General features: G+C 36.0%; 2 protein-coding genes across 3 annotated transcripts; both read left to right on the top strand.

The window, feature by feature from the left end:
* Positions 1-4,287: 4,287 nt before the first annotated feature.
* On the top strand, positions 4,288-14,528 carry tas1r3 (taste receptor, type 1, member 3). Its single transcript, XM_067387100.1, has 9 exons — positions 4,288-4,346; positions 8,815-9,056; positions 9,153-9,453; positions 10,098-10,454; positions 11,462-11,878; positions 11,972-12,175; positions 12,488-12,608; positions 13,025-13,395; positions 13,638-14,528. The coding sequence occupies exons 2-9, from the start codon at positions 8,857-8,859 to the stop codon at positions 14,202-14,204; spliced, it is 2,538 nt and encodes an 845-aa protein (XP_067243201.1). The 5' UTR covers positions 4,288-4,346; positions 8,815-8,856; the 3' UTR covers positions 14,205-14,528.
* A 560-nt stretch (positions 14,529-15,088) lies between these two features.
* odad1 (outer dynein arm docking complex subunit 1) lies at positions 15,089-25,513 on the top strand. Of its 2 annotated transcripts, none has more exons than XM_067387101.1 (15): positions 15,089-15,137; positions 16,319-16,417; positions 16,504-16,603; positions 16,730-16,910; positions 16,996-17,121; positions 18,948-19,061; positions 19,137-19,204; positions 20,001-20,188; positions 20,558-20,686; positions 20,763-20,845; positions 21,179-21,347; positions 21,494-21,657; positions 24,307-24,410; positions 24,531-24,624; positions 24,695-25,513. In XM_067387101.1, exons 2-15 carry the CDS (start codon positions 16,351-16,353, stop codon positions 24,821-24,823), a joined length of 1,716 nt encoding a protein of 571 aa, XP_067243202.1. In that variant the 5' UTR covers positions 15,089-15,137; positions 16,319-16,350; the 3' UTR covers positions 24,824-25,513. The 2 variants fall into 2 exon arrangements, with proteins under 2 accessions (XP_067243202.1, XP_067243203.1); XM_067387102.1 differs by having other exon boundaries at positions 24,719-25,513.
* Positions 25,514-27,734: the final 2,221 nt, after the last annotated feature.

A 27,734-nucleotide genomic window follows, 5' to 3' on the forward strand; every position in this document is an offset into this window, starting at 1 on the left:
CAAAGCAGCACAAACGAAACCTGTTACCGACACAAACGATTTCGGAGCATGTGGGGGGCACCGGTTTTAAGCAAACTGAATGTAAAAAACATTTTTCGTTAGGCCAACTTTATATTTAAGATTGTCATTGTTGCTTTTTTTTTTTTTTAACGGCACAAACTGAGCACAAACGAACAGCACCATTTTGTAAAGATTTAAGAAGACATGGGGTGGAAATGATTTGGTTTTTATTTTATTTTTTATTTTTAAGTCAAAAAGTCATCATTTAGGGATTCTTTTAACGGCACAAATCGAGCACAAACGAACAATACCGGGTTGGAGCAATTTGGATGGCATGGGGTGTGGAGAGTTAGGCTACATAGCCTAACTGTTCATAAAACATTTTTTCGTTATATTTAAGAAGAGGTCTTAGATACGGTGTTTGTTTTAACGGCACAAACCAGAACAAATCGAGCACAAACGAACGTCACCAGTTTTGTGCGATTTAGACGAAGTGGGGTGGAGAATGACGTCACTGCTCCCGAATTAAATTTGTTATATCTGTGGAAGGAGAACAGATAGTGTTTGTTTTAACGGCACAAACCAGCACAAATCGAGCACAAACGAACGACACCAGTTTCGTGCGATTTAGACGAAGTGGGGTGGAGAATGACGTCACAGCTCGCGAATTATATCAGTTATATCTGTGGAAGGAAAACAGTTACAGTGTTTGTTTTAACGGCACAAACCAGCACAAATCGAGCACAAACGAACGACACCAGTTTCGTGCGATTTAGACGAAGTGGGGTGGAGAATGACGTCACAGCTCCCGAATTAAATTAGTTATATCTGTGGAAGGAGAACAGATACAGTGTTTGTTTTAACGGCACAAACCAGCACAAATCGAGCACAAACGAATGGCACCGGTTTGAAGCGATTTGAACGACATGGGGTGGAGAATGACGTCACACGACCAAAAAAATAATGCTTAATATCTCAAACACCAAACCAGCACAAACGTTCGTTTTTGCGGCACAAATCAGCACAAACGTAGCACAAACGAATGACATATTTTTGGGGATTATTTCGCTTTATGGGGTGCCAACTTCACGGAGTTCTCTGGGACCCAGTTTCAAAAAATTGCAGTTTCAGGCTCCCAAAACCCCAAATCCTTCTAAACGAATTGTCGATATGATACATTATTTTTACGGATACATCTAAACATGTCTCCGTGTGGACATGCTAAAAATAATAACCTAGAAACACCCATCAACACCTTAGAAACCCCTCCAGAATTCTTAGCAACCACATATCAACCACCCACAATACTCTGCATGCACAAAACTTGTCATCAAGATGCTAAACAACATTTTCACAATGCAAAAATCTAGTATATTTCTTACTAGAATGATGCCTCAGTAACTAGCAGCCAAACACTTACATTTATGCATTTGGTAAACACTTTTATCTAAAGCGATAATGTATACATTTTAACAGTTCTTGCATTCCCTGGGGATTAAACCCATGACCATGCCGTTGCTAGCACCATGTCTACTGTTTGAGCTACAGGAATGTGCAAACACTGGTTCTTTTCAAAAAAGCTGTCCTGAAACTTTTGTTCAAGTTTAAAGGCAGTTCCTTCAATATAAAGAGCTACAGAAATCAGAGATTCAGATACAATTCAAGAACAGTATCAGCAGAAGATTCACAAACTGCAGTCTGTAACTATAATAGAGGTTGTATTGTAGTTTCTTTAAATGTTAAAATTAAAGAAACTATAATACAGTACTTAACTGAAAGAAGACAGTATGAATCTACTTAAAAGTATAATAGAGGTTGCTGGAGGTCCCTAATGGTCGTGGAGGAGCCTAATGATTTACTATTTTACAGTAGGGAGCAGCTGAATTACATTACAACAGCTCATAATTTATGCTTCATTACATCTGAAAACTAAATTAAATGAGCAGTGCTGTATTCATTCAGGTGTGCTTGCCAAATGGGAAGCTCAGAGCAGATTATACGTATATGTGTGTCGGTAAGAAGCACCTATTCTTGTTGCAGGGTTAGAATGCTTATCTCAGTTTCTATATTTGTAGGTGACAATTGGGTGTTCAATTCTGAGCTCTTCTAGAACTGATGAAACACTATATAATTATAACACAGAACGGGAACCCGTTCACTCACTCTCACTTTATCTCTCTCTCTCTCTTCAAAACTTTATAAGTAAAAACTCTGGCTAATTTTGAAGTGATTGAAAATACAACTGCTCCAACAGACAACATAGCACACTTGATACTCTTGTTAGCACATTTCCAACAGCCTTTTATCCAAATCAACTTAAAGTGCATTTAAGGTGTGTGCTATTTGTATTTAATTGAACCCATGACCTTGGATGTCATATGGTGCAATACTGTTTATATACAGCTTTGCTGTAGTTTAAAACTGAGATGCAATGTGCCAACCAACTAAAGCGGCTGTAAGATTTATTTATTCATTTATTTAATATGATGCATACAGTGTCCCTATATATATCATTGAAATATGTCTGCGACAGTGTTAGACTCTGTAAACAGTCATTCTGTTTGCAATTCTGTTTGGTCTGATGTAGAAATTGTGTGGAAGGGGCAGCTTACAACTGACCAATCAAAAGACTAGCTGTTTCTATGTATCTGATACATTTTTATTCAGATTGTTTTGTTTTCTTTACCTTGTCCTTCTTCTGTCAAACTTTTTTTTTTGTTTGACTTTAATAACAGTCTGTATTTGCTAGGTGACATGGGTTAGTATTTGAAGAAAATAATAATCTGTTACATGTATACATTTTAGTACATTTTCTACAATATATGCAGTATGTGTTTCAGTGTGTTCATGTTTAGTTATGATTTTGCCCATGACTATGCATGTGTGTGTATGTGTGCATGAGTCACACACATACATAGACGCACACACAAAGTGCATACAGTTACACACACAGCCCATGTGAACCAGAAGAACAGGTCAGACAACTGTAGATAAAGGGGGACAACAGGAAACAAGGATGAGTCGTATGTGTTTAACTGCGGGTGGCAGGCTTAGCCAACACGCAAAACCATCAATAAAACAACACAAAAACACATCTATTCTAACATGTAATAAAAGTTAAGGGTTAGAAATTAGAATAGATGCTTTTCAGATAGACATCATTAAATTTCACATAAAACAAAGCAGCAGGCCAACTATTTCATATATTTGGACTGTCAAAACAAACCTTATCATTCTAATCTGAATAAACTAGCATTTCTCTCATCCTACTAAACAGTTCTAGAATCATATTAACACCGTGTTCTTATTTGCACTTTGCAATCTTATCTTAAACACAGCAGGTGATGCAACTGCTGCAGTTGCAATCATACTGGTACTTTTCCTTAAACGTGCTATGTGCAATTTCACGCAATGTAAAATGCTATTTTTTATTCTGGTTTAACTTGCAGATAATACACAGTAGAACAGTACCACTTTTCAAAAAGGTATCAAATTGACAATGAACCACACTTTTACAGCTTTTATTAATCTTGTTAATTCATTATTAATAATGTTAATTTCTACACATATTAACAGCTTTTCAAAATTTACAAGCTGTAGATGTTGTAGAAATAAACACAAGTTATTATGAATGATTATGAATAACAATGAACTATAGCATGTTTATAAATTAACATAACCCTAGATTAATAAATAACTGCTGTAAAACTGTTGCTACAGTATATAATTAGTAAAAATCTCTGCTGATTGATTGTCTTCCAAAGAATGGAAGACAGGAGCATATCCAAACCCTTGACCAGTTTGACCTTATCAAACGTAAGAGATACTCATTCTTCATAAAAACACGTGCCAAAGCATTTATGAATGCGCAAACACATTGCAGAGCACTGTTTTTGTCCTATAAGATGTATATGAAGACAAAAGAACATGCTGAAGGAGAAGGATTTTCAGAGCAAGTGGGAAAAAGAGCAAAGTAAGGATCAAGTGAGGCAGAGAACGAGAGTCTAGTTAATAATTTGTCAGCGACTGTGGTGGATCTAGCCAGCGTGTTGACAACGGGCCCAGTGTTCTCTGGGTCCGCTGATGGAGATTAGAGCTGGACTCATCCAACCATTCATGGAGGGGAGAGAGAAAGAGAGAGCAAGACGAACATGAGGGGTCTAGTGGGAGCGGGGGGTTTTGGATGCAACACAAATGGAAGTTCAACAGAACAAGGCAGTGAGTCCACAGGGAATCAGGCTAGAACAGCATTCTGGGAGAACTCAGCACTAGCTTTCAGCACTCCCCAAAACGCTCATACACTCTATACTGCTTCCAAATGCAACTGTGCACCTTTTCTGACGTTGGTAAGCTGATGCTTTTTGGAACAGTTTCATCATGCATCTGTTTTTTTCTAAAAATACAATCCTACGCAACACAACAAGCTGTAAACCTGAGCAATAGCGGCAACAGAACATTCTTACGCAAGCTGTAAAATCTCAGGCGTAAACTAGACACAGGGGAACAAACCAAACACACATGATGTTGACAGAGTAATTATCTGCTGATAGGACATGCAGACTCATAACCGGTCACATCTCCGTTCCCTGAAAGTAGGTACATTCAACCCATGATATCAGCTGTCCAAACACGCTCTGGCTACCCTTGTACGGCCCTGAGGCCATCAGCGTCCACCCACGCATGTCTTTTTTGCCCTCTCTGTGCAAATCACTAGATCTGTATGCCTCTATCGCTCAATTCCTTAATCAGATTATATGAATATATTCAGCTCATAAATGTGCAATAACCTTCTTTACATTGTGTATTTTTGTTTGTTTATCAGAACAAACAGTAACAGCATGCTTTTGCGTTCGTTAATCACTTCTTTAATGAGCAGTACTCTTGAACATTGTGCAAGCAAGGCACATCAGGACGCATGCTAAGATGCATCCTCAACCCACATTCAATGCATGCTGTTTGCACTGTTCTGCCACCTAGTGGCTTTCTGTGATGAAACAAGTGTGTGGTACAAGATGGTACGTGAAAGGTCGGTGCTTATTGCTGTTAATAGTCAGTCTTTCAAAGTACATACTACAGTAAATGCGTACCCCTTTTAAAACTTTTTAAAAGCCAATGGAGGAAATAAAATCTGACTAAAGTGTAATTGTATTCACTACAGAAAAAGATCTGGTGTTAAGAAACCTGGTGTATAAACCTGTGTAGCCTAGTTATTAAGGAACTTGGTTGATCAAATTTTAAGTTCAAACTTAAAGAAAGACTTAAAAGCATGCATGCAGAAAAAAACAAACTAAATTAACTTTCCTATGTTGACACTTCCTTTTGAAAATAATTTTGGGGCCAGATACATGTTTTATCTACCCCTAAATGATGCAAATTAGTAGTAATATGCACATTTTAGTTACAAAAATATCTTTCAAATTACTGCCACAGTAACAATCTGTTGAACCATTTAAGGTACCAATTTTTTACTGACAGTGTAACGGACATGTAAAAAGTCATAAAACTCCAATTTACAGTGTGCTTGAAGTCACTCAACAATTTTCATAGTCCAAAATGGTGTAGCTACTGTAAATGCCAAGATATACTATTTGACTGAGTATGTAGCTTGTCAGGAGGAAAACAAAAACAAAAAACAAAGAAACATTTCTCTGCCAGTTTTAATGAATCAACTATAAACCTCCATGTTTAATGCAGCCTCAGAGCATAAAACAAACTGCAAATGTGCAGCTTCATAATAACTCACCCACACCAACGCACACACCCGCTCATCACCACCTACGCATACAGGAAGAGGGAAGGTGGAAGATCCACCTACGCATGTTTAAAACACACCCATGCAGTGCACTTGAGGAAGGCCGTCCAACTGGGCAACACACAAAATAACCCTATACATCTACATCTGAACATCAAAGCAAAAACAAACTGAAGGGGAATTTTTTTTTATATCATGCGTATAGATATGACCTTCTTTTCTTTAAAAAAAAAAGAGAAAGCATATACGTGCAAACTAAAGAAGGGAGAAAGCAAAAGCAAAGGATCAAAGGTAGCAAAAAGCTTTGAGGCAGATAAAAAAAAATCAGGATAAGATGCTTGTGTACCTTTACCGGTTGATGTCAAGATCTCAAGGGAGATAAAAAGTTTTTTTTCTCTTTCCTTTTTTCCTTTGACTAGAGAAGACCTTGATTACAATCATCAACATCATTTAGACCTCTACTGGTTAGTGACATAAGAGATATAATGATTAAGGTTGGCAAAAGCAAGAGACTAGAAATCAGCTATAATGTGTCTGAAAGGTTTTAAAATGTCTTATCAAGCAGCAAGTGAGCTTGTTCTATTTATATGGAACAGAAATATGTCTATCGAATGGATCTCTCGAATGTTCCTCATTTAACATAAATGAACTATTTATGTTATTCATAATTGAAAGATGAACTCAGTCCTGCTTATGTACTGTATTTACTCTGTATTTACTCTGTATTTTTAAATAATTATTAGGCAAATAATAATTAAGATTAATATATTCATCATCTGGATTCAATCCATTCAACTACAATAATCCTGTGTGAAATTTACAAAATAACATACAAGCAAAAATTAACACCAATGACAATGTAAGAGAAAAATGCTACGCGCCCCACTCCAAATGTATGCAAAGCACTTGTAAACATGTGGCTGGGATTGGAATTCAATATAAGTCAAAAGTCCATGCAAATATCTGACCGATAGTTTTGACATTATACATCTGATGTTACACTTATGCAAATCCATTAAGCACCCACAGTATTAAGTAGATTGTGCATGTGACATTACATAACTTGCAAATACAATAGAGACAGAATAGAAATCTGTATCGTAATATTTAATAATATTCTAGAGTTTAAGGTCACAAAATCAATTCTACAAAATCTCTGATATAGGTATGTTTAAAATAAATCTTAAAAAAAACACATTAAATATTAAAATGGGTTGGACAGATATTAAGTCATTTGAAAACTTAAATACTTCCTTAGTTCTTGCTGTCTTTCAATGTTTAATTCGCTACTCATGCATGGGCCAAAATCAATCATGAAGCACTTTCTATCAAACAAATACTATGGAAATTTTTGTATGAAAGCATTGTGCAAGCCACTTTTCAATTGTCTATTCAACACACATTTTTCCAGACAAATATTTTGTACCATATCTCTTTTCTGTGCTTGTTTTCTGTCATTACACTACACATGGCGGCAGTTTCCCGGACAGGGTTTAAATTAAGCCAGGACAGGCCTTAATCCAGAATAGTTAATCGTGGTTTAAAAAAATGGCTTTCTGAAACACAGATTAAGTACAGATTACTAAAACCTGGACTATGGAGTCTTGAATTAAAATAAACCAGATTAATTTAAAACCAACTGTGCCAATCTGAACTAGCATTAGAGAGGTTGCCTGTAAAACATGGAATGAACCAAGAAAAGCTTAAAATTGCATGGAACTGAGAAGCAAATCCAAGGAAAACAATGGCAGCAAAAAAAGACTCCAATATAGAAACTTAACTAAACAAGAGACATTTATTTTAAAGCAAACAAAATACATCGAAATCTGTTTGTAATGAATTATTTTTAAATAGATTAATTCTATATAATAATCATATGATTATTAATGGTTTTGTTTTGTCCTTTACATAGCAACTAAACTAAATGTAACTATTTACACATGTGATAATCAGTGTTGGCAGTCTAGAAATGATACTGGTTTGATCCAAAGCATTATCATAGTGGTTGCTTTATTACATAAAAAAGGCAAGTCTTGTTAGCAGGTCCTCAACCCAAGCACAAGCTTAACACTTCACCACAACGGTAATCTCCAAAAAACATTAATATAACAAAAACATTTACATAATAGAACATTAAACAGTAGGAAGTCGCTCCATATTCTCATCATACATATATATATATACATATATACGAGAATCGATATATATCTAAACCTAGCGTTAATCTGAAGTTAAACCTGCCTCCAGGTTAAATTTAAGCCTCAATTTAGTCCTGGAGAAGTCTAGGACTATTTTAAACCATGACAGAGAAAGCAGATTTCTGTTATTCTGGTTTAAAGGGCCATTTTATTCTAAGACTAGGCTTAATCTCTGTCCCGGAAACTCACCCAAAGCGTTCCTGAACATTCAAGTTCTGTGACTGGGAAATAACACCTTGTTTGGTAGCAAAAACAATTTTCCTTTGACTCATATTTTATTGAAGTACACAGACAATAACTTTCTACCCAATGCATAAGAAACTCCTCTGACCCAAACAGTTATTTAATTGCTTTGCACTAAAATGCAGCAAGACAGAGCACAAATGAAGAAAGCAAAAAGCAGGGATTTTTTTTAAGTTTAACTTGATATTTTCTTAAAAACACGGCACTGAAAAAAAACTATGAGATGAGATGCAACTGGAAAGGACCGTCAATTAACAAAGTAGCACAGAGTGAACAACCTGTGTGAACAATCCCTTATACTTTAAAGCTTTACTCTGTGAATTATCAATGTCATTTAAAACATGCTTGAACGTTGAGGTGAGACCAGAACATTTCCATGTGAAGCCAGAATGAAACTTGATGTAGACCCTTAATTTACTTGCAAAGCACATGCAAGCTGATCATAGAAGTGTGGGGTGGGGCGTATTACTCACATACTCATGTACGTGTTGTCAGTTGACCATCTAACTATCATAATCACTTGCCATTAAGAGAATCACAACACATCAAAACAAGAAGAGCCTAAGCAATACTGAGGTCAGTCCAGCTATTTCACTTCATTTATCAATTTCCATTTTATAGGGAGTTGCTTCTTCATGCTTCCTGGATTTTGCACTCTCTAGAATGGCTAAGGTGTGGACACTTCTGTTGCTCTGTGGTATTCTGGGGTCTGGACTCAGCGAGAATCCATCATGGTTTGAGAACATCTCGACAAATCTTTTCAAATCCCCTGGAGATATTCTGATAGGAGGACTTTTCCCAATTAATGATCTCACCAGTGAACTGAGTCAACGGGTAAAGCCTGACGATCTTGAGTGCAACAGGTAAATTCTTTGAGGAAGCCATATTGACCGCATCGCATGCAAAATTTGAAAAAGATTTACTCCCTGAAATAACCTTTAATTCTTCTGTTTTGGCAGTATAAACATATATGGTCTGTCTCTCTCATTGGTGATGAAGTTCTCTTTGGATGAGATCAATTCCTTAGAGGATCTTCTACCTGGAATCACACTAGGATTTGAAATGTACGACACCTGCATGCAACCAGCCGTTGTCATGAAGCCCGTCCTCCAGCTTCTCACAAAGGAATCAACAGAGGAACTGGACATCTCCTGTAACTACACTGACTACAAGACTCGTGTTATAGCTATCATAGGCCCAAACAACTCGGAGTTGGTCCCGGTCATTGGCAAGCTGATTGGGTTTTTTCTGATGCCACTGGTGAGTTGCCATTAAAAGTGTTAAAGGATGAAACATAAAATGTAATAAAATGTCAATCAGAAAAAGAATGTAAAATGCTACAGAAAAATTAAATTAATTAACCAAAAATTCTTTACTGTAAAAATTGTTTAGGTAAAAAGGGTAAAACTTTACAAAAAGGTTTCATTTGTTAACATTAGTTAAATAAATATATTAGTTAGCATGAACTAACAATAAATACTTCTACAGCATTTATTTAATTTAAACATTTACTAATACATTTTTAAAATCCAAAGTTGTATTTGTTAACATTTTGTTGATGCACTGTGAATTAACATGAACAAACAACAGATTTTTTACAAACTAACGTTACCAAAGATGAATTAATGCTTTAAAAATATATTGCTCATTGTTAGTTCATGTTAGCTAATATAATGCATTAACTGATGTTAACAAATGATACCTGTAAAGTGTTACTGTAAAAAGAATTCATTTTTGGAAGAAAAAAAATATAAGTAACAAATATAATGCATTAATCTTTTACCTAATATATTGTTGAAATTGTTTTTGTAAGCGAAATATTTTAAAAACTTAACTAGCAATATCACACTCAATCTGGGATGCTCTACCAGTTTTTGAATTCATCTCTAATTGCCCAATCTTAGATTAGCTATGGTGCCACCAGCGACATGTTCAGTGACAAAGAGACCTTCCCGTCCTTCATGCGCACAGTTCCCAGTGATCGCTGGCAGGTTGCAGCCATGGTGCAGCTTCTGAAAGAGTTTGGGTGGAACTGGGTGTCAATAGTAGGTAGTGATGATGAATATGGACAGAAGGGTCAGCAGCAGTTTTCCAGCATGGCCAATGAGGAGTCCATCTGTGTGGCATATCAGGGTTTGATTCCGGTATACAGTGATCCAGAGCCAGCGATAAAAGAGATTCTTAATCGTATTGTGGACGCCAAAGTGGGAGTGGTGGTGGTCTTCTCTCTCCCCAAGCCAGCCAGAGACTTCTTCATAGAGGTGAAAAACTTTTTGCAACTTTAAACTTTTTTTTCCATATTGTAAATAAAAATTGACCTTTTGAAGTACAGGAGTTCAGGATTCAGAATTGTAAACTTTCTGGCCAGGACAAAAAAAGACCAATCAATTAGAAGCTACAAAAGAGCCTTGTTCCAAAGTTGTTGGATTCCCAAATACATTAATATGACACCACATACAACTACTGGCTACAATTTAGCACAGGCTTTGTTATTGCTATCCCTTCAAAAAGAAGCATAAAGCTGCTCTTCCTCTTTGGTGAAACAAGCTGCAAACCTCACATCACAACTTTCAAGAAACAGCTAAATACACCGCTTGCCAAATCTACAACCATAAACAAGGGCACTTAAAACTGGCATTGTGTACTATAAATTTTGATCAGTCTTATGACAAAATTCATGAGAAGTCCTTTCAGATAAAAGCATCTGCTAAATAAATAAATGTAAATTAAGTATGGGCTGTTATTCATTTTGCATGCAAAGAGGGCATTCACATAAACATTTATGGGTTGTTCAAACAGAACATGTTTTTTGGTTTAAGAATGCAAGATGCAGGACAGTGGAATGGAAAACAAATGCAAGGTCACAAAGAATGTTTAAACTAACTTGAGCACTGCTGTTTTTAGCAGCCTGCAAAACATATGAGGCACGAGTGCAATGGTCAAAGACATCCAACTATGGCATGTTTAGATAAAAAAAACATGAAAAAGAAGTGCAGTAGAATGCAAAGACGCATTCTGTGTGAACAGCCCCTTAAAGTCAAAGCAGCAAAAACAGCCTTTTTAAATTTAAGGCTTAAAAAGACAGAAACATTATGAAACTATATTGGTGCAGGAAATATTATAAGTGGGGTGCAGGAAATATTATAAGTGGGCTTCAGGGAAAAATATGAATATGTAATTCATGTTCTCTTTTTCATTCACTTCTTTATATTCATAAGTCTACAGGTTTTGGTGATTCTAAATGTTCTTGTCATCATTACCTGACCAGGTAATCAAACGCAACATAACAGCCGTTTGGGTGGCAAGCACAGCATGGTCTCTGAGCGAAGGTGTATCCACCCTGCCCGGCATCAATTCAATAGGCACAGTACTGGCGTTTGCCGACATCACCAGACCTCTTCACCAATTCAGTCCCTATATCCGTGAGCTCTTCAAAAAAATGGAGGAGACACAAATCCCCCTGGAGCCAGATACAGAAATATCCCCTCTGGACAACCCTTGCCCAAGCTGCAGCTTCCTAAGCCAAGCCAACGTGAGCATGGTAGAGGTAAAACTTGTGGAGCGGTCAGCTTTCAGTGTGTATACTGCCATCTACTGTGTTGCATATGCACTGCATGACTTGCTTGGATGCAATGCCACCAGCTGTGCTCTAAATCCCAAGACTGACAAAGTCTATCCTTGGCAGGTAATCACTCACAAGCATTTCTTTCTGTAAATCAGCTTGTTTTAGCCTACAAGATTAAAAGTGTACTAATAGAACAATATATTTTTCCAACAGCTGTTACAGAAACTCAAAAAAGTTTCTGTAGATCTAGAGGGAGTCAATTTTAAGTTTGATAAAGAGGGTAATCCAAACTTTGGCTACGATTTTATGCAATGGATCTTTAATGACACCACTGTGCAATTTGATGGAATTGGATACTTTTATCAGAACCTCACAATTGATAAAGAAGACATAATATGGCACACGAAAAATGGGAAGGTATGAAGGGGGCAAATGCTTGTAAATGCATGAAATGCTTCATGTAACTTGTTTTATTACCAGCCAATAGTTTTGAGACACTTTCTCATGATCCTTAAAATCCTTTCATTTAAAGGCATAAATAAAATTAGTTTTGTAGATTAATAATATATAATGCTTAAATATGGATTTTTTTGGAACATTTTACTGTTATTTTAACTATAATTCTAAAATATGTAAAATTGTAATAATAGAGAATGAGTAGGTGTGTCCAAACTTGTGACTGGTTCAAGTGTACAGCCTGCATCTCTTGACAAATGGTCTCTGTAACAGGTGCCATTGTCCACTTGCTCCTCAGACTGTGGGATAGGACAAGTGCGCAGAGTTAAAGGCTTCCACTCCTGCTGTTTCGACTGCATTGACTGCAAGGAGGGAACGTACCTAAACAGCTCAGGTGCTACTAGGGTCCAGAATTAACTTTTCCATTAAGGGCCAATATTTCTTAAACTTTTTAAGAATGTTTAATTATGCTTTATTCTGTTCAAAGGCAGAATAATTGCATGTTATGAGATTAGCGCAATTTTAAATATCCTACATAGAGTATACAAATTATACAATTAAAAAACAGGAACTAAATGTAATTCCATAAATGCATTTTTCCCCAACCCCGTTAATTTCTGACCCAGTGTCAACTACACCAACGTAGGTTTTCAGGTCATTCTAAACAATCCTAATAGGACTGTTAATATTTGCTCTGAACATACTTGTTTTATTTAACATGCCTGTAGCAAATAGAAAATGCATGCATTTACGAGCTCTTTGCCATTTGATTTCGACTTACCTTAATCTGCCTCCTCTTTTGATTGGAAGATGACATCCAGTGTAGAGCATGTCCCACTGGCCAGTGGTCCAACCTACGAAGCACAAGCTGTGTCTATCCCATCTATACTTACCTGGACTGGAGCAACTATGAGTCAATCGGACTCATTCTGGGAGGAATTTTGGTGCTTGCATCACATGTATGGGTAGGGGCTCTATTTTTCATGCACAGAGGAACTCCACTGGTGAAAACTGCAGGTGGACCGTTGACTGGCCTTACCCTGTTGAGCCTAGCGGGAGAATGTATAAGCCTGGTGCTGTTCCTGGGTCAGCCGGGAGACATTGTGTGCCGTCTGCAGGAGCCATTAAACGCCTTTTTTCCGACTGTGGCCCTCTCAGTCATTCTGACCATTTCCCTTCAGGTGATCTTTTAAAAATGAAAGAAAGAAGGCATCAATGCATAATAAAAGCCATTTTAATTTAATAAAATTAAATAAATAATGTAATAAAATTAAATTGAAGTATTAATACAAAATTGTGGTACTGTGATGAGTTGCCACTTGAGGTTCTGAAATAAAACCAAACAGAACCACTGTATTAAAACAAGACATACAAAAAAAAAATCAAATAATAAAACAACCTACTGCCATCTTTTACTTACCAGATTGTGTGCGTCACAGAGTTTCCTGAAAAGTCTCCCGATCACCTGGAGAACCTACGAGGACGAGGAAGCTTGTTTGTGATTCTGGGATGTTGCGGGCTCCAGGCGGGACTATGTGGTTGGTACGCCCGAGAAGGTCCCTCCCTGACCCAATACGTGGCCAGTTTGGAGGTGAACTATGTGAAAACGTTTCTGCGTTGCCCAGTGGAGCCCATGTTAAACTTTGGCTTGATGCTTGGTTTCAATGTTCTTCTGGCACTGATATCATTCATGTCCACCTTCATGGCTCTCAAGCCACCAGGACAGTACAACCTGGCCAGAGATATCACCATCTCCACCCTGAGTTACTGTGTAGTGTGGGTGATGTTCATCCCTATCTACACAAGTCTAAATGATAAAGAGAAGTCTATTGCTCAAGTAGCAGTCAGTTTACTTAGCAACATAGGGCTGGTAGCGGCCTATTTCTTCCCTAAATGCCACCTGTTGGTCAAACACCCAGAACTCAACACAGATGATCACTTTCGTACATTTTTAGAAGGGGTCCCACCAACACCACCTGAAGAAAGCTAGAAACAATTGCTAAATTATTATTAATATTATTATTATTATTTTTATTAGGCTGTATTGTATGCCTGATTGCTATTAGCCAGTCGCTGTAGTTTGGTCAATCACTGTAGTTTGTGTTCAAATATTTTTGTATAACGATCCTAATGATCCTTTCTTTCATAGTTCTCACCATAGTTCTCACATAAAACATTTCAATGTCAATCAGTTTTTAATTTGGTATATATTTGGTATATATCAGTCCTCTGCTATAATTATATACATTGTATACACATATACAGCCAAATCAAAAATGTATATATTTTTTTTACTAGTGGGTGCAGGACACTATAGTTCATTAATGTAAGTGAAGATAGCAAAATAAAGTAAACTGTGACATATTATACCAAAAATTCTTCATATGGTGCACTACCAGTAAAATTGATAAAAAAAAATTGGAACCAAAAATTCAGACACTTTGACCTGACCAAGTGTTATCTGACATAATTAAGATTTTTTTTTTCTGACACAGTTTAACTCTGAGATCTTGTCATAGTTTATTAAAGTTACCATTTTTTTAACTATAGTGAATAAACTGTATTAATGAATGAAATGTTCAAGGTGTCTGAATACATTTTGGTTTGACTGTATACTGGACATTCATACAATATTACAATTCAATGACTTTTAATAAAGTAAATAGAAAATAATTATTGTCAAATAGTTCAAATTATTTGTGCTTTCTTTTATGACTACTGTTTTACATGTTTAATTTTAATTAAAAACAAAAAATAATAATAAAGCTGAATTGAAAGTCTTTCACTGGTCTCGTGTTTGTGAGAAACAGCGCCCGCTATAGATCGGTTACCACTATTTTCCTTAGAGACTGTTGCTAACAACTTTGACTAAAAGGGAGGAAGACATGTCAAATAAAACCACCTGAAGAGTGATAACATTAAGGTAAGATAAGCCTTTATTTACCTCACCATTTTACTGTTACCAGAGGCAGCGATCTCTGATAAAATGAAGCTAGTTTTTAGTAGCATTACTTAAAAAATATATTTTTTGAGCATAGCTTGACTACGTTCTCTTCTTGATTATATAGCATCATCATTGTAAAAATCTAAGTAATATAATTTGAATTAATTAATATAAATGTTAAAACATTTTTGTTATGGGCGCGAACAAAGTTACGGTTGTCTTGTGTAGAAAAATGTATTGTAAACAAATACTACTGTGGTACTACCATGTGGTAATTAACGTAAATTATTGTGATAACACGGTATTCGAATATATACATCCTGGAACTGAATTATTACCTACATATTCATATACTATGGTATTTACCTGCTACTCCAAGGTACTCCAAAATGATCATGGTATTACCAAAGTACAAGCCCGAAAGCATGGTGATACCATGGTAATTTTAGTTAGTCAACAGAACACCAGTATAAATATTGGTTAAAATTAAAAACGATGCATTTTAGTCACTCACATAACGTTAGGGAAAATCAGACGTTAGCCTACCACCGCGTTCACCGTCGAATATTTACCGTCTTTTTCGTTGTCATCTGCTTCATCTTTGTTAAGATTTTCATCCAAAAACTCTTAAAAAATTTTTTTTTTTTCTTTTTTAACATATTTCATATTTATTTACCTGAAAGTCCTGAAAGACCTTGCTTTTTGTATTTGACGAATCGATTGACGCAGTGCGCATGTGCGGATTATGACCCGTTGCTATCGCGCGTTTCTGGGAAAAATAATTTTTAAATCTCATTGAATCAAATGTTTAATATACCATACTTGATGATACATGTTTTACCTGTACGTTTAACCTTATATATACACCATATTATTTTATAATATAAAATGATACACATTATATTATTTTCATTTTATATATGTAAACAATCTTATATACACCCAGTATTTTAAAGGGTTTTGGATATATATATATATATATATATATATATATATATATATATATATATATATATATATATATATATATATATATATATATATAATTTTTTTTTTTTTTTTTTTTTACAAATCTCGAAATTGGTGACCTTGAGTTTTTTTGTTACTTATCTTTTGTCTTCATAATTCAAAGCTTTGTTTTGGTCTGCACCTGTTGTTAGCCCAGTGTTTTGTGACTATAGTCATCATCATCATGCCTCGTGGAAGATCAGCAGCCAGTGTCCTCTCTGACAGCAGTGACTTGGACTTTGATGGAATTGGTATGCAAATAACACATTGTTAATGATAATTAATAATTATTATCATGCAGATGAATGTTTTTATGCAACCAGCTGTTTGTGTCCAGTTGAGACAGAGGTGGAAAAACTGCAGAGACAGTTTCGTATAACAGAGGGGGATCGGCAGGCCTACAGCATCCAGTCACAGGAAAAAATTCGCAAACAGCGGTCGGTCCCATTGTCAATGCCATTAAACGCTTTCTGGAGTTTTTTGTTTTGTATTGCATTGTGTGATGTATATGCAATGTGTGTTTGAGCATATTTAGTTTGATGTGTGTGTGAATTTGTCGGCAGGCAGGAGATTTCTAAGCTGCGTGATGAACAGGAGGAGTTGCTGCGTGTGTTTGAGTGCCAGTCAAATAAAAAGAGCGACAATCAGGACACTGAGTGTATCCAAACTCTGCTGGAGCAACGAAACACAATGGATGATCAACTAGAAAGTGAGAGACTGACCCAAACACAGCTGGAACAGGAGGTGTGCCTATTAGTGAACTTTGCCACATTTCACATCTCACACTGTTGGTGCTACAAATGGTTATTTGCATGCATTCTGTTTGCAGATCACGAATATGGAGAAAAGGTTGGTGGAAGTGAGAAGAGGAGAGATCACGGCTTCCCAGAGTCACACGTCTCAGGCCCGCCACGCTCAAAAGGCCACACGCACCCTGGAGAACAAGCTAGACCGGGTAAACAGAGAATCAAACATTTCACAGCATGCAGTTTATATGTAAATCAGTGTACATTTATGTAGTTTTTTGGCCAGAATACACTGCAGACTGGACCAGACTCTGGCAAAAAATTTGGCCATACAAAACTAGATGTTATTTTGTTCCATAGATGATGCTGAACTGGTGTGAGTAGCTACTGTAAATTTATATGAAACCAAATAATCTGTTAGTAACAGAATTGATGACTCAATTGGACTGAAAAGCCTTAATTTAATCACCTCAATAGTTCCATATAAAATTTCGATTTGATTGAAAGGAGTGGTGAAGACCTGGAATAATCCTATCAAATTTTTGGAGTGCTGAAGAAACATGTTGTGCAACATGAATATAATGCAGAATATTGATGCCGAAAACATTGAAATGAAGACATTTTTAGGTGTGTCATGAAAAAAAAATACATCCATAGAAATATGTTTTGCATTTGACGTAAGTAGATAAAACAAAAACAAAAAAACTGCTAAAGACATATCTTTTTCGTCAACACTTGACCCAGTAATAGTAGCACTTACTTTATATTTATTTTTCTTTTCTTCGATTTCTACTCTTTTTCCATCTATCTGTGTATTTGAAAAAAAAAAAAAAAAAAAAATTCGAGCACTTTACTGATTAAACCGTGACTTGACACAGCACTTACATACTGTTGTACTCATGTTGATTTGATTCCTTCTACTATTCTCAATTGTAAGTCGCTTTGGAGAAAAGCGTCTGCTAAATGACTGTAACAAAGTTTGTAGATAAGGAAGAAGGAGGCGGGAACCGGTGAACGTTAAACACTTTAATTCAAAATAAACAAATGCAAAACTAAAGTAATGCCAGGCTCTCACGGACGTCTGCCGGCCACACAAACATAATAAAACATAAACTAAAGTCCAGGCCTGGTCCTCTCTCGTCCTTCACTGTCGTCGCTCCTCCTTGTATGCTTCCGGAGCTACTCCGTGAGAGACTCAAGGCCGGTGTGCCTCGCAGGTGGAGCTCATTATCTCTCGCGTCACCGGCCTCACGCCGTTCCCTCACGGCTCTCGCCCGCCCTGCTCGCCACAATGACTAAATGTAAATGTAAAACAGTGGTCAGTGACACTCCTACTATGTGTGAGTTCATCATTTGTCCTGTGCATTGGTGTATGTGAACAATGGCGGTAAAAATAATCACAATTCTTAGCAAATAATCATAATGAAAACTGCATGTACACGGGAGTGAAGAGGTTTGTGTCATGTAATCATCTTAACGTGATTAAGTCCTTACTCTGATTATTGGAAATAATCACATTATTGGTACACATATAAACAGAGTCATAGACCTTAGTTGCCATATTGAATTTAACAAAGATGTAAACAAGTCTGTGAGGGTGCACTGAATAAAGGTCCTAGATCATGTAATTTTTTAATAACTCACAACTTTCAAAATTAATTTATGGAGTTTTGGTCTACTGAATTTTATTTCGGACAGAGGTTTGTTGGTTGTACAACTGGTATGTTGTTAAACAACAGTATGATCCATTAAACACACTGTACTTCTATTCCTCACATAGAAGCCTCGTTTTCATTCCCGTCAAAAATAAATAAGGTGCCACCCTGACTAAGGTCTATTGTCTCTGGTTCTGAATGCAGCGGAATACATTTTTGCTCATAATAAATCGAATGCACATGTAATCAGATTGCAAAGTTTAGGGTTCACATAAACAGAACTTTTAGAATATGAAAACTGATTGGATTCATTCTGATTGATAAAAAAATCAGTGCATGAAAACATAGTGTGTGATTTGTTCCCCTTGTTGTCCCTGCAGGCTCTAATTCGCTTTAACGAACAGCTGACGAAGAACAGCCAGCTCAGAGAAGAGCTCGAGACACTCCGCATGGAGCGCGTCCGATTCCAGCAGCTGCATCGCAGACTGGAGAAGGTTGGGCATTCTCAGTTTGAGGGATGCAGTGATTGAACACAGTTAAAACAAGTGTTGTTGTCTTTTGTTATTCAGGTATTGCAAGATGTTCGTAAGGATATTGGTGAAGTTATCGACATGTCAACCACAGCTTATGATGCAAGGTGAGAGAGATACTAAGTTGCTTCGCTAATATAAAGAGTTACTAAAATCATGAAAAACCTGAAAAGGAATAAAATCCAATAATGCCAAGGAAATTTCTATAATGAATATAATATTCTTTTTAGCTCAGTGCCAATAAAAACTGTATCATTAGCTGATTTTTGTTTGCTAAATATGTGGTAATGATATTTTAGACAACATTACTTTTATTATAGTTTCTATTAATACATTGAATTTATATTTGAATTAGTTTTTTATTAGCAGTTTTCATTTTCATTTATGTGCTTTTGTTATTTTTATTAGGTTTTTATTTTGTTTATTTATTTATTTATTTTTCCAATTTAGTTTTTTATTTATTTCCAGTTAGTAATTTTAGTGCTTTGGTTTAAATTTATTTCAGTTATTTGTCAAGGAAACATTTCAGCTATAAATAATTATTTCAGCTTTATTTCATTGGGGGAAAAAATGTGTTTAATAGATTTAGTTTTAGTTTTAGTTTTTAATCAATGATAATAACCCTGCTTCCAATGTAAACATAAAGTCTTAAATGAAATATTATTGGTTCATTGGATACAGTCTTGATTAAATCAAATGCATGTCATTTTGATTAAACTGATTGCTGCACATCTCTAGCGCCACCAATCTGAAATGCAAAAGTTTTCAGAACCACTTTCAACACAGAAAAATTGCAAACGTCACTTTTAATAGTATAACGTCATTTTGTATCGTATTACAAATTGCTCCACCCTCAGTAAGTGGACATTTGTAGCCAGTTCTAATTATATGTGTGTATTTAAGAGAGGAGGCTCAGACCAAAATGACCATGATGAAGGAGAAGGCGATAAAGGATTTTGCGCAGTACTCAGCTGAGAGGAAGGAGCTGGAAAGAGTCATTGCTCATGAACGCCGACTCAAAGAGTTCATGGCCACCAAGAGTAACGAGAGAACCGCCATGGATGATGGACAGGAAATGAGACGCAGACAAGGTCAGACAGCAATAACTGTAACCAAAAGTTGTTGTTAATTAAGTTGTAAACACTACCGTTTAGAAGTTTGGGATCAGTAAGATCAAAGTTCTGTCATGAAACTCTAGATAGGTCAGCTGATTCTGTATAGGGGACAGCTGATTGGTTCCTGTTGAATCAGTAGCCAATAAGCTTGCTGCTCAGCCTTCAAATGCTTGGTCAGCATTTGCTGTAGCAGTTGCAGCACGCTTTCCGAAAGCCTTCATCAATAAGCAACAGCAGCAGCAGCAGCGTAGCGGATATATTTTCCAAGACCAAACATATCAACATTGTCACATTCATTACCATGCAAGAGTTGTCATTAAATTTAACAATGTGTGTTGATGGCAGAGATGAAGCAACAGAGGAGGGCAGATGCCGGAGAGGACACATTTGAAACTCTGGAGGAGGTTTTCCAGCAGATTAAGAGCTTGACTGGAGAAGATAATTTGGAGATGTTAGTGACAAAATTCATCAAGGGTGAGTTTTATGTTTTATGTTTTGTGCTAACAAATAATTGCAATGTTTTATGCTACAACTCTTTGTTTTTTAACAGTTGAGGACAGGAACTTTGCTCTTTTCAACTATGTGAATGAACAGAACATAGAAGCTGAGAAACTGAGAGAGCAAATCCATCAGGTCAGTGCGAATCACAGAACTTGTAGAATAAGCAGTGAAAATGTAGTATTGTAAAATTGCTTTGTTATTTTAGTATTATTTATTTACTATTATAGTGTTAATACAGTATAGTATTTATACTATTTTATTAATATATATATATATATATTGATTTTGTTATGTGATTTTGTCATTTTTATTATACTTAGCTTTAATTTAGTTTTTAGTTGTAGTAATTTTAGTACTCATTTTATTTCAGGTAGTTACCAAGGAACATGCATGATGTTATTCACATTCACATTGTAATATTGGCATAACAGTAGAAAAACATTTTCTGTGTTGATGCTGTTCCAGATTGGAGAAGAGATGGAGCAGTTGCATATGAAAGGTGTCCAACAGGAACAGGAAAATCAGGTGGCGTTACAACAGGTGAAGGATCTACAGGAAGAGTGTGAGAGACAGACCCAACAGTATGAAGCCCAGGCCAATGACATCAACAAGATCCTTGATCAGATCAACACCGGTACTAGTAAAAGTCACTCTAACATGCATTACCATAACCACATGGATAAACCCTAGAAGAATCAAGATAACTTATCACATTATTGTCTTAGAAACTTGTGTTTTTATACACAAAAGTAGCAGTTGCACATGTTGATGTCATTCTAGGGATAGACAGCGTGTTCAATAACATTGACTGCGACCCAACACTGGTGGTAGACATGCTGGGCTCTTCCTCTGGGATTAGTGGCAGTAACGTCATGACGTACCTCAGCCTGGTGGAGCAGAGGACCAGTGACCTGCTCACCATTCAAGCCTTCATTAAATCTAAGGTACAGAAAAGACCCATCCACTGTGCCACACATGTACCAGAAGGTACCAACAGGTTATTTCATAAGCTACAGTACAGTCCAAAAGTTTGGAACCACTAAGATTTTTAATGTTTTTAAAAGAAGTTTCGTCTGCTCAGCAAGGCTACATTTATTTCATAAAAAATACAGTAAAAACAGTAATATTGTGGAATATTATTACAATTTAAAAGAACTGTTTTCTATTTGAATATATTTCACAAAGTAATTTATTCCTGTGATGCAAAGCTGAATTTTCAGCATCATTACTCCAGTCTTCAGTGTCACATGATCCTTCAGAAATCGTTCTAATATGCTGATCTGCTGCTCAAGAAACATTTAATGTGTACAATTGTACAAAATATTTGTGTACAATATTTTTTTTCAGGATAATTTGATGAATAGAAAGTTCAAAAGAACAGTGTTATCTGAAATCTAATTTTTTGTAACATTATAAATGTCTTTACTGCCACTTTTGATTGATTTAATGCATCCTTGCTGAATACAAGTATTCATTTCTTTAATTTCTTTTCAAAAAAATAAAAATAAAAATTCTTACTGACCCCAAACTTTTGAACGGTAGTGTATAATGCTACAGAAGCTTTGTATTTCAGATAAATGCTGTTCTTTTGAACTTTCTATTCATCAAGGAATCCTGAAAAAAAAAGTACACAACTGTTTTCAACATTGAAAATAATCATAAATGTTTCTTGAGCAGCAAATCAGCATATTAGAATGATTTCTGAAGGATCATGTGACACTGAAGACTGGAGTAATGATGCTGAAAATTCAGCTTTGATCACAGGAATAAATTACTTTGTGAAATATATTCAAATAGAAAACAGTTCTTTTAAATTGTAATAATATTTCACAATATTACTGTTTTTACTGTATTTTTAATTAAATAAATGTAGCCTTGGTGAGCAGACGAAACTCCTTTTAAAAACATTAAAAATCTTAGTGGTTCCAAACTTTTGGACTGTACTGTATGTCCGAAATCTCCCTCTATACCCTTAAATAGGGCACTTTTTGAAGGGACAGCCATTTGTAGTAGTTGTGCCCGAAACCGTAGTGAATGTTATCGAGTGCACTCATTCAATCCCACAACGAGTGTACAACCAATGTATGCTCATAGCTAGAGAATACACATAATGCACTGTGAGGGTGAGGGTCATGCCAAGGGAATTCCTGCGTCTGACCAGGAGATGGCGCCTGCAGCATCTGCTTTCCAAACCGCTGGTTAAATGTGGCTATAGCGTAATATCATACAGGTATAAATTCCTATTTAATTGATTGTTAAATTGTTTAATAAGGTTTATATATGACAGAGTTCAAGATAAATCTTTTCATCTTATTACTGGAGCTGCCAGTTTTGCTAAGTTTCAAATAATTATTAAACAACAAGCACTATATGCAAAAGATGTACTAAGTGTCAGAATTCACTCACTCCTTCAGGTGAACTACAGTCAAACCAAAATGTATTCAGACACCTTGAGCATTTCATTCATTAACATTCATATAGTTTATTCACTATAGATTAAAAAAATGATAATCAAATTTGACAAGATCTCAGAAAAAAATAATCCTAATTATGTCAGATAACACTTAAGCAAAACATGATCAGGTCAAAGTGTCTGAATGAGAATTTTACTGGTAGTCCACTGTATGAAGAATTTTTGGGTGTAATATATCACAGTTTACTATATTTTGCTATCCTCACTTACATAAATGAACTATACTGTCATGCACCCACTAGTAAAAATATACCAAAAATATAAAAAATGTGTGAATATTTTTTGGTTTGACTGTATATTAGTGGACTAATGTAGTGAATAGTGAATGAGGGTATAGTGGGCGATTTCAGACACAGCCATAGTGTCAAAGCAATTTTTGTTGCTTTAACAACATTAAACAAGCAATGCAAAGCCATGCATTAGAGCAGTTTTACTATGGTAAAAAAAAAGTAGTGTAGAATACTCTTAAAATGGTCTGAAAAGGGCGTCTGTTGTACTTGTATTTACCCCGGAGCATTGGTGCCCAATTATTATCAGTTATTACTGGTGCTTAATTATTATTAAAGGTTCTTATTATTATCAATAATTCGTTTTTGCTGATTAGTATTTTTGTAGAAACCATGATACATTGTTTTCAGGATTCTTTGATGAATAGAAGGATCAACAAACCGCATTCATTTGAAATAGAAATCTTTTGTAACATTATAATTGTGCCTTTACTGTCACTTTTGATCAACTTAAAAACATCCTTGCTGAATAAAAGCATTAGCTTGAATGGTAGTATCACAGTTTCCACAAAAATGTTAAGCAATACGACTGTTTTCAACATTGATAATAATCAGAAATATTTCTTGAGTGGCAAATCATCATATTAGAATGATTTCTGAAGGATTATGTTACAATGAAAACTGGAGTAATGATGCTGTAAATTCAGCTTTGATCTCAGAAATAAATTACTTTTAAAATATATATATATATTAAAATAGAAAACAGTGCTTTTAAATTATAATAATATTTCTTATACTTATATTTTTTTGATCAAATAAATGCATCCTTGACTAGTATAAGAGGTTTATTCCAAACTGTTGACCGGTAGTGTATCTGTAATGTAAATAAATAGGACGAGGAGAAGAGTTACGACCTGAAAGAGGTGGCTCAGTTCCTGTTGGGTCAGAAGCCAGACGTGCATAAACACACAGCGATCGTTCAGCCCCCCATTACCAGGTGAGAGCAGCTTCCGTATAGGCACAGTCTATGGAGATAAAACAAATTTACACATAATATGTGGAAAAAATGACTCTACTTCGTTAATATATGCTCCTGGTTTTATTGTGCACGATTCAGGCAGGATTATGAGGCCGAGGACTCTTCTCTCACAGATGAGGAGGATCGACCTTTGACCCACAAAGAGCTCCATCAGCACGTTATGATGAGCAGTGTAAGACACGCAGAAAAGCTCTTTCCCATTCTGATTTATTCATTAACTACGGTTGCATTGTAGTTACAAGGTGTTTGTTGGTTATCTGTCACAGGTCCTGCGTAAAGACGAGTCTCTGCATACAGGAAGAGGCAAAGATGTGAAAACCCCAAAGAGCAGCACCATGTCTAGCAGCAGACAGCGTTCGCTGGAGGCTTAAAACACACTCTGGTGTTCTAATAAAAAAGCTGAATATGACATTTAGGCTCTGATTCTTGCTAAATAGTTATCTACCTAGACTATACTTAGATCATTTATGACAAGATAAAGATTCTGTCAATGTTGACTCATCACCCCGTATGCTGTTCTAAGGAACAAATGTTAGAAGTTTGGAATGAAATGAGTGTTCCTAACAACAAACAGCAGAGGGCAGAATTTATCCATGTTAGCGAGTCATACTAGAATTCCCACAATGCCCTCATGTCTGTCATGCTGCCTGAATAAATCTAAATAATCTTTTTCCAGTACCCAGTTCTTTGTTTTGTTAAATAACTCGTCAAGTGGTCACTTGCTTTTGTGTTTGCCATGTTTCTATTTAAGACAGTTATGCTTCAGAGTGAGGCAATAAAAGTTTGGCAAAACAACAATTTCCAGGTATTGTGTTTTCAACTTTTATCAGACATTAGATCATTTTAGCGAATCTATTTTGGAGACTATCTTAATTATTATATTTTGACTGAATGGGCATTATTTCAGCAATGAGGCACTTGAGGCCATGTTATATTTTGAATATAGTAAAACAATCAGTGTAGATTTTAACCTTTTAAACTATATAGTGTAAGTATAAGTATATATAGCATATCTGCATATTTGTTATTCTGAAGTGACATCTACAAAATTTTTGCATTTTTTTTGCATGGTGGTCACTAGTGCGTTGCTGTTTCATTGATAGGGTGTTGCTATGCAGATGCCAAGCTCTTCTGAGTGGTTGCTAGTGGGTTCGAAGTGGTTTTTAGAGTGTTGCTATGTACATGCTAATCTCTTCCAAATGTTTTTTATTGCGTTACAATGCTATTGGGTTTTAAGTGGTTGCTAGTGTGTTGCTACGCAGATTCTATGTTCTTCTGAGTGATTTTTAGTGAATGCAATAAAAGTTTGGCAAAACAACAATTTCCAGGTATTGTGTTTTCAACTTTAATCAGACATTAGATCATTTTAGCAAATCTATTTTGGAGACTATTTATCTCAGTTACTATATTTTGCCTGATTGGGCATTATTTCAGCAATGAGGCACTTGAGGTCATGTTATATTTTGAATATAGTAAAACAATCAGTGGAGTTTGTAACTCTTTAAACTATAAGTATAGTGCCATTCTAAGTACTTTAAAATGAATGCTATTGACCAATCAGCATCAAAGACTGGAAATATCTGATTTATAGTCTTTAATTCTAACTTTACATTTTAGAAACACTGTACACTTCAGAATACTGCAGGGTTTGAAGGTTTCATTGGCCGCCACACATTTATTTTATTTTATTAAGCATATTTTTGTGTTCATTCTCTACTAAATATTATGTTTGTAATAGTAATTCGAAGGGGGGGGATGAAAAGAAATCTTAACCCTTTAAGTATTTGTGTCTCTTGATGCCAGTGTGGCTTTGAAAACGCTCTCTGCTTCATTCTGTGGAAACACTCGCACAGATAATGCATCAGACTCAACTCAAGATGGAAGTTTAGATTGGTTTAGATGCTTTGAAATTCGACCCTTTTTAACCCCCTCCATTTGCTGCAAAATGTTTTGTGCACACGGCCCACTGGGTTACCATGGCAACGCTACTGCACCCCCCCCCCCCCCCTTTTTTTTTTATCACAGCCGAGGCTCATTTCCTCATACTAACAACTGCTTGCTCTCACCCACTCATAAGGACCGCCCACACTGCAAAATAAGCAGCCAATCAGAGATCACACTGACACAAAGGAAAACACTGACTACTACACATAGCTACTACAACTTAGCCATTTACTATCACTTCTTATCTCATCCTCCCTCTGCTCTTTTTCTCTTCCCAGGATGCATTTAAGTTCCTTCCTGTCTATCTTGCAGCGTTTTTTTGTTTGTTTTAAAAACTAGTATGTTGGGCTTGATTTATTATCATTTTAATCCATTAGTAGTGTTTGCAAATGCAATTAAACTTTGGCACATAACTGGTCCTGCATTTGTTTTAGACATAAATTCTCACATTGTGAGGCTTTTTAAGGAAAGGTTTTCTAAGTAATCAGAGTAGAGGTGGGCGATGTAAATTGTAGTTTAAACTGCACATATATGTTTGTTTTGAATGTTCATTTGTGATTGCTGACAGTAAATTTATTGGCTTATTGCTTTCAAACTATGTGCACTTTTATGGACACAAAAAGTTGCACTCAAAAACACCAGACACATTCATTCACCGTTATCTTCACCACCCAAACTGGCCCATATCCTGTTCATTTTTCTCTATCTTGGCAGCACTCGAAAACACATCCTGTATAGTCATTCACACACTTCATTTTTTATCAAACGTTTTTCATCCATGTCTGGCTACATCTGGTTTTTGATATCTGCTCATGTGTTATTTTGAAGTGACATCTACTAAACAGCTTTTTGAATTTTTTGCATGGTGGTCACTAGTGCGTTGCTAGGGTGTTGCTATGCAGATGCCAAGCTCTTCTGAGTGGTTGCTAGTGGGTTCTAAGTGGTTTCTAGACTGTTGCTATGGAGATGCTAAGCTCTTCTGGGGTTGTAGTACGTGGCTCTGTCATTTCTAGAGGGTTGCTATGTACGTGCTAATCTCTTCCAAATGGTTTTTATTGCATTGCTATGCCATCGAGTTCTAAGTGGTTACTAGCATATTGTTAAGCAGAGTCGAGTGGTTTTTAGTTCTTAACCATTACTAGGGGGTCTGAGTTGTTGCTAGGCTGTTTCTATGAGGATGCTAAGCATCCTAGTTTATAGTGCATTGCTATCCCATTGCTAGGGGGTTCTGGGTGGTTGCTAGGGTATTGGTTGCTATGCAGATGCTAATCTCATCTGGGTGTTTTAAGTTTGTTACTCCACCATTATTAAGGTGTTGCTATGCATATGCTAAGCTCT

This window comes from Chanodichthys erythropterus, chromosome 6, assembly GCF_024489055.1.
Source record: "Chanodichthys erythropterus isolate Z2021 chromosome 6, ASM2448905v1, whole genome shotgun sequence".
NCBI lineage: Eukaryota > Metazoa > Chordata > Actinopteri > Cypriniformes > Xenocyprididae > Chanodichthys > Chanodichthys erythropterus.

Bases quoted from the DNA above. Each gene is read 5' to 3' on its own strand.
- tas1r3 (XM_067387100.1), top strand. From the start codon at position 8,857: ATGGCTAAGGTGTGGACACTTCTGTTGCTCTGTGGTATTCTGGGGTCT. The intron at 9,454-10,097 runs GTGAGTTGCCAT...GCCCAATCTTAG, and splicing joins GGTTTTTTCTGATGCCACTG to ATTAGCTATGGTGCCACCAG. The intron at 13,396-13,637 runs GTGATCTTTTAA...TTTACTTACCAG, and splicing joins TTCTGACCATTTCCCTTCAG to ATTGTGTGCGTCACAGAGTT.
- odad1 (XM_067387101.1), top strand. From the start codon at position 16,351: ATGCCTCGTGGAAGATCAGCAGCCAGTGTCCTCTCTGACAGCAGTGAC. The intron at 20,189-20,557 runs GTCAGACAGCAA...TGTTGATGGCAG, and splicing joins GGAAATGAGACGCAGACAAG to AGATGAAGCAACAGAGGAGG. The intron at 20,687-20,762 runs GTGAGTTTTATG...GTTTTTTAACAG, and splicing joins AGTGACAAAATTCATCAAGG to TTGAGGACAGGAACTTTGCT.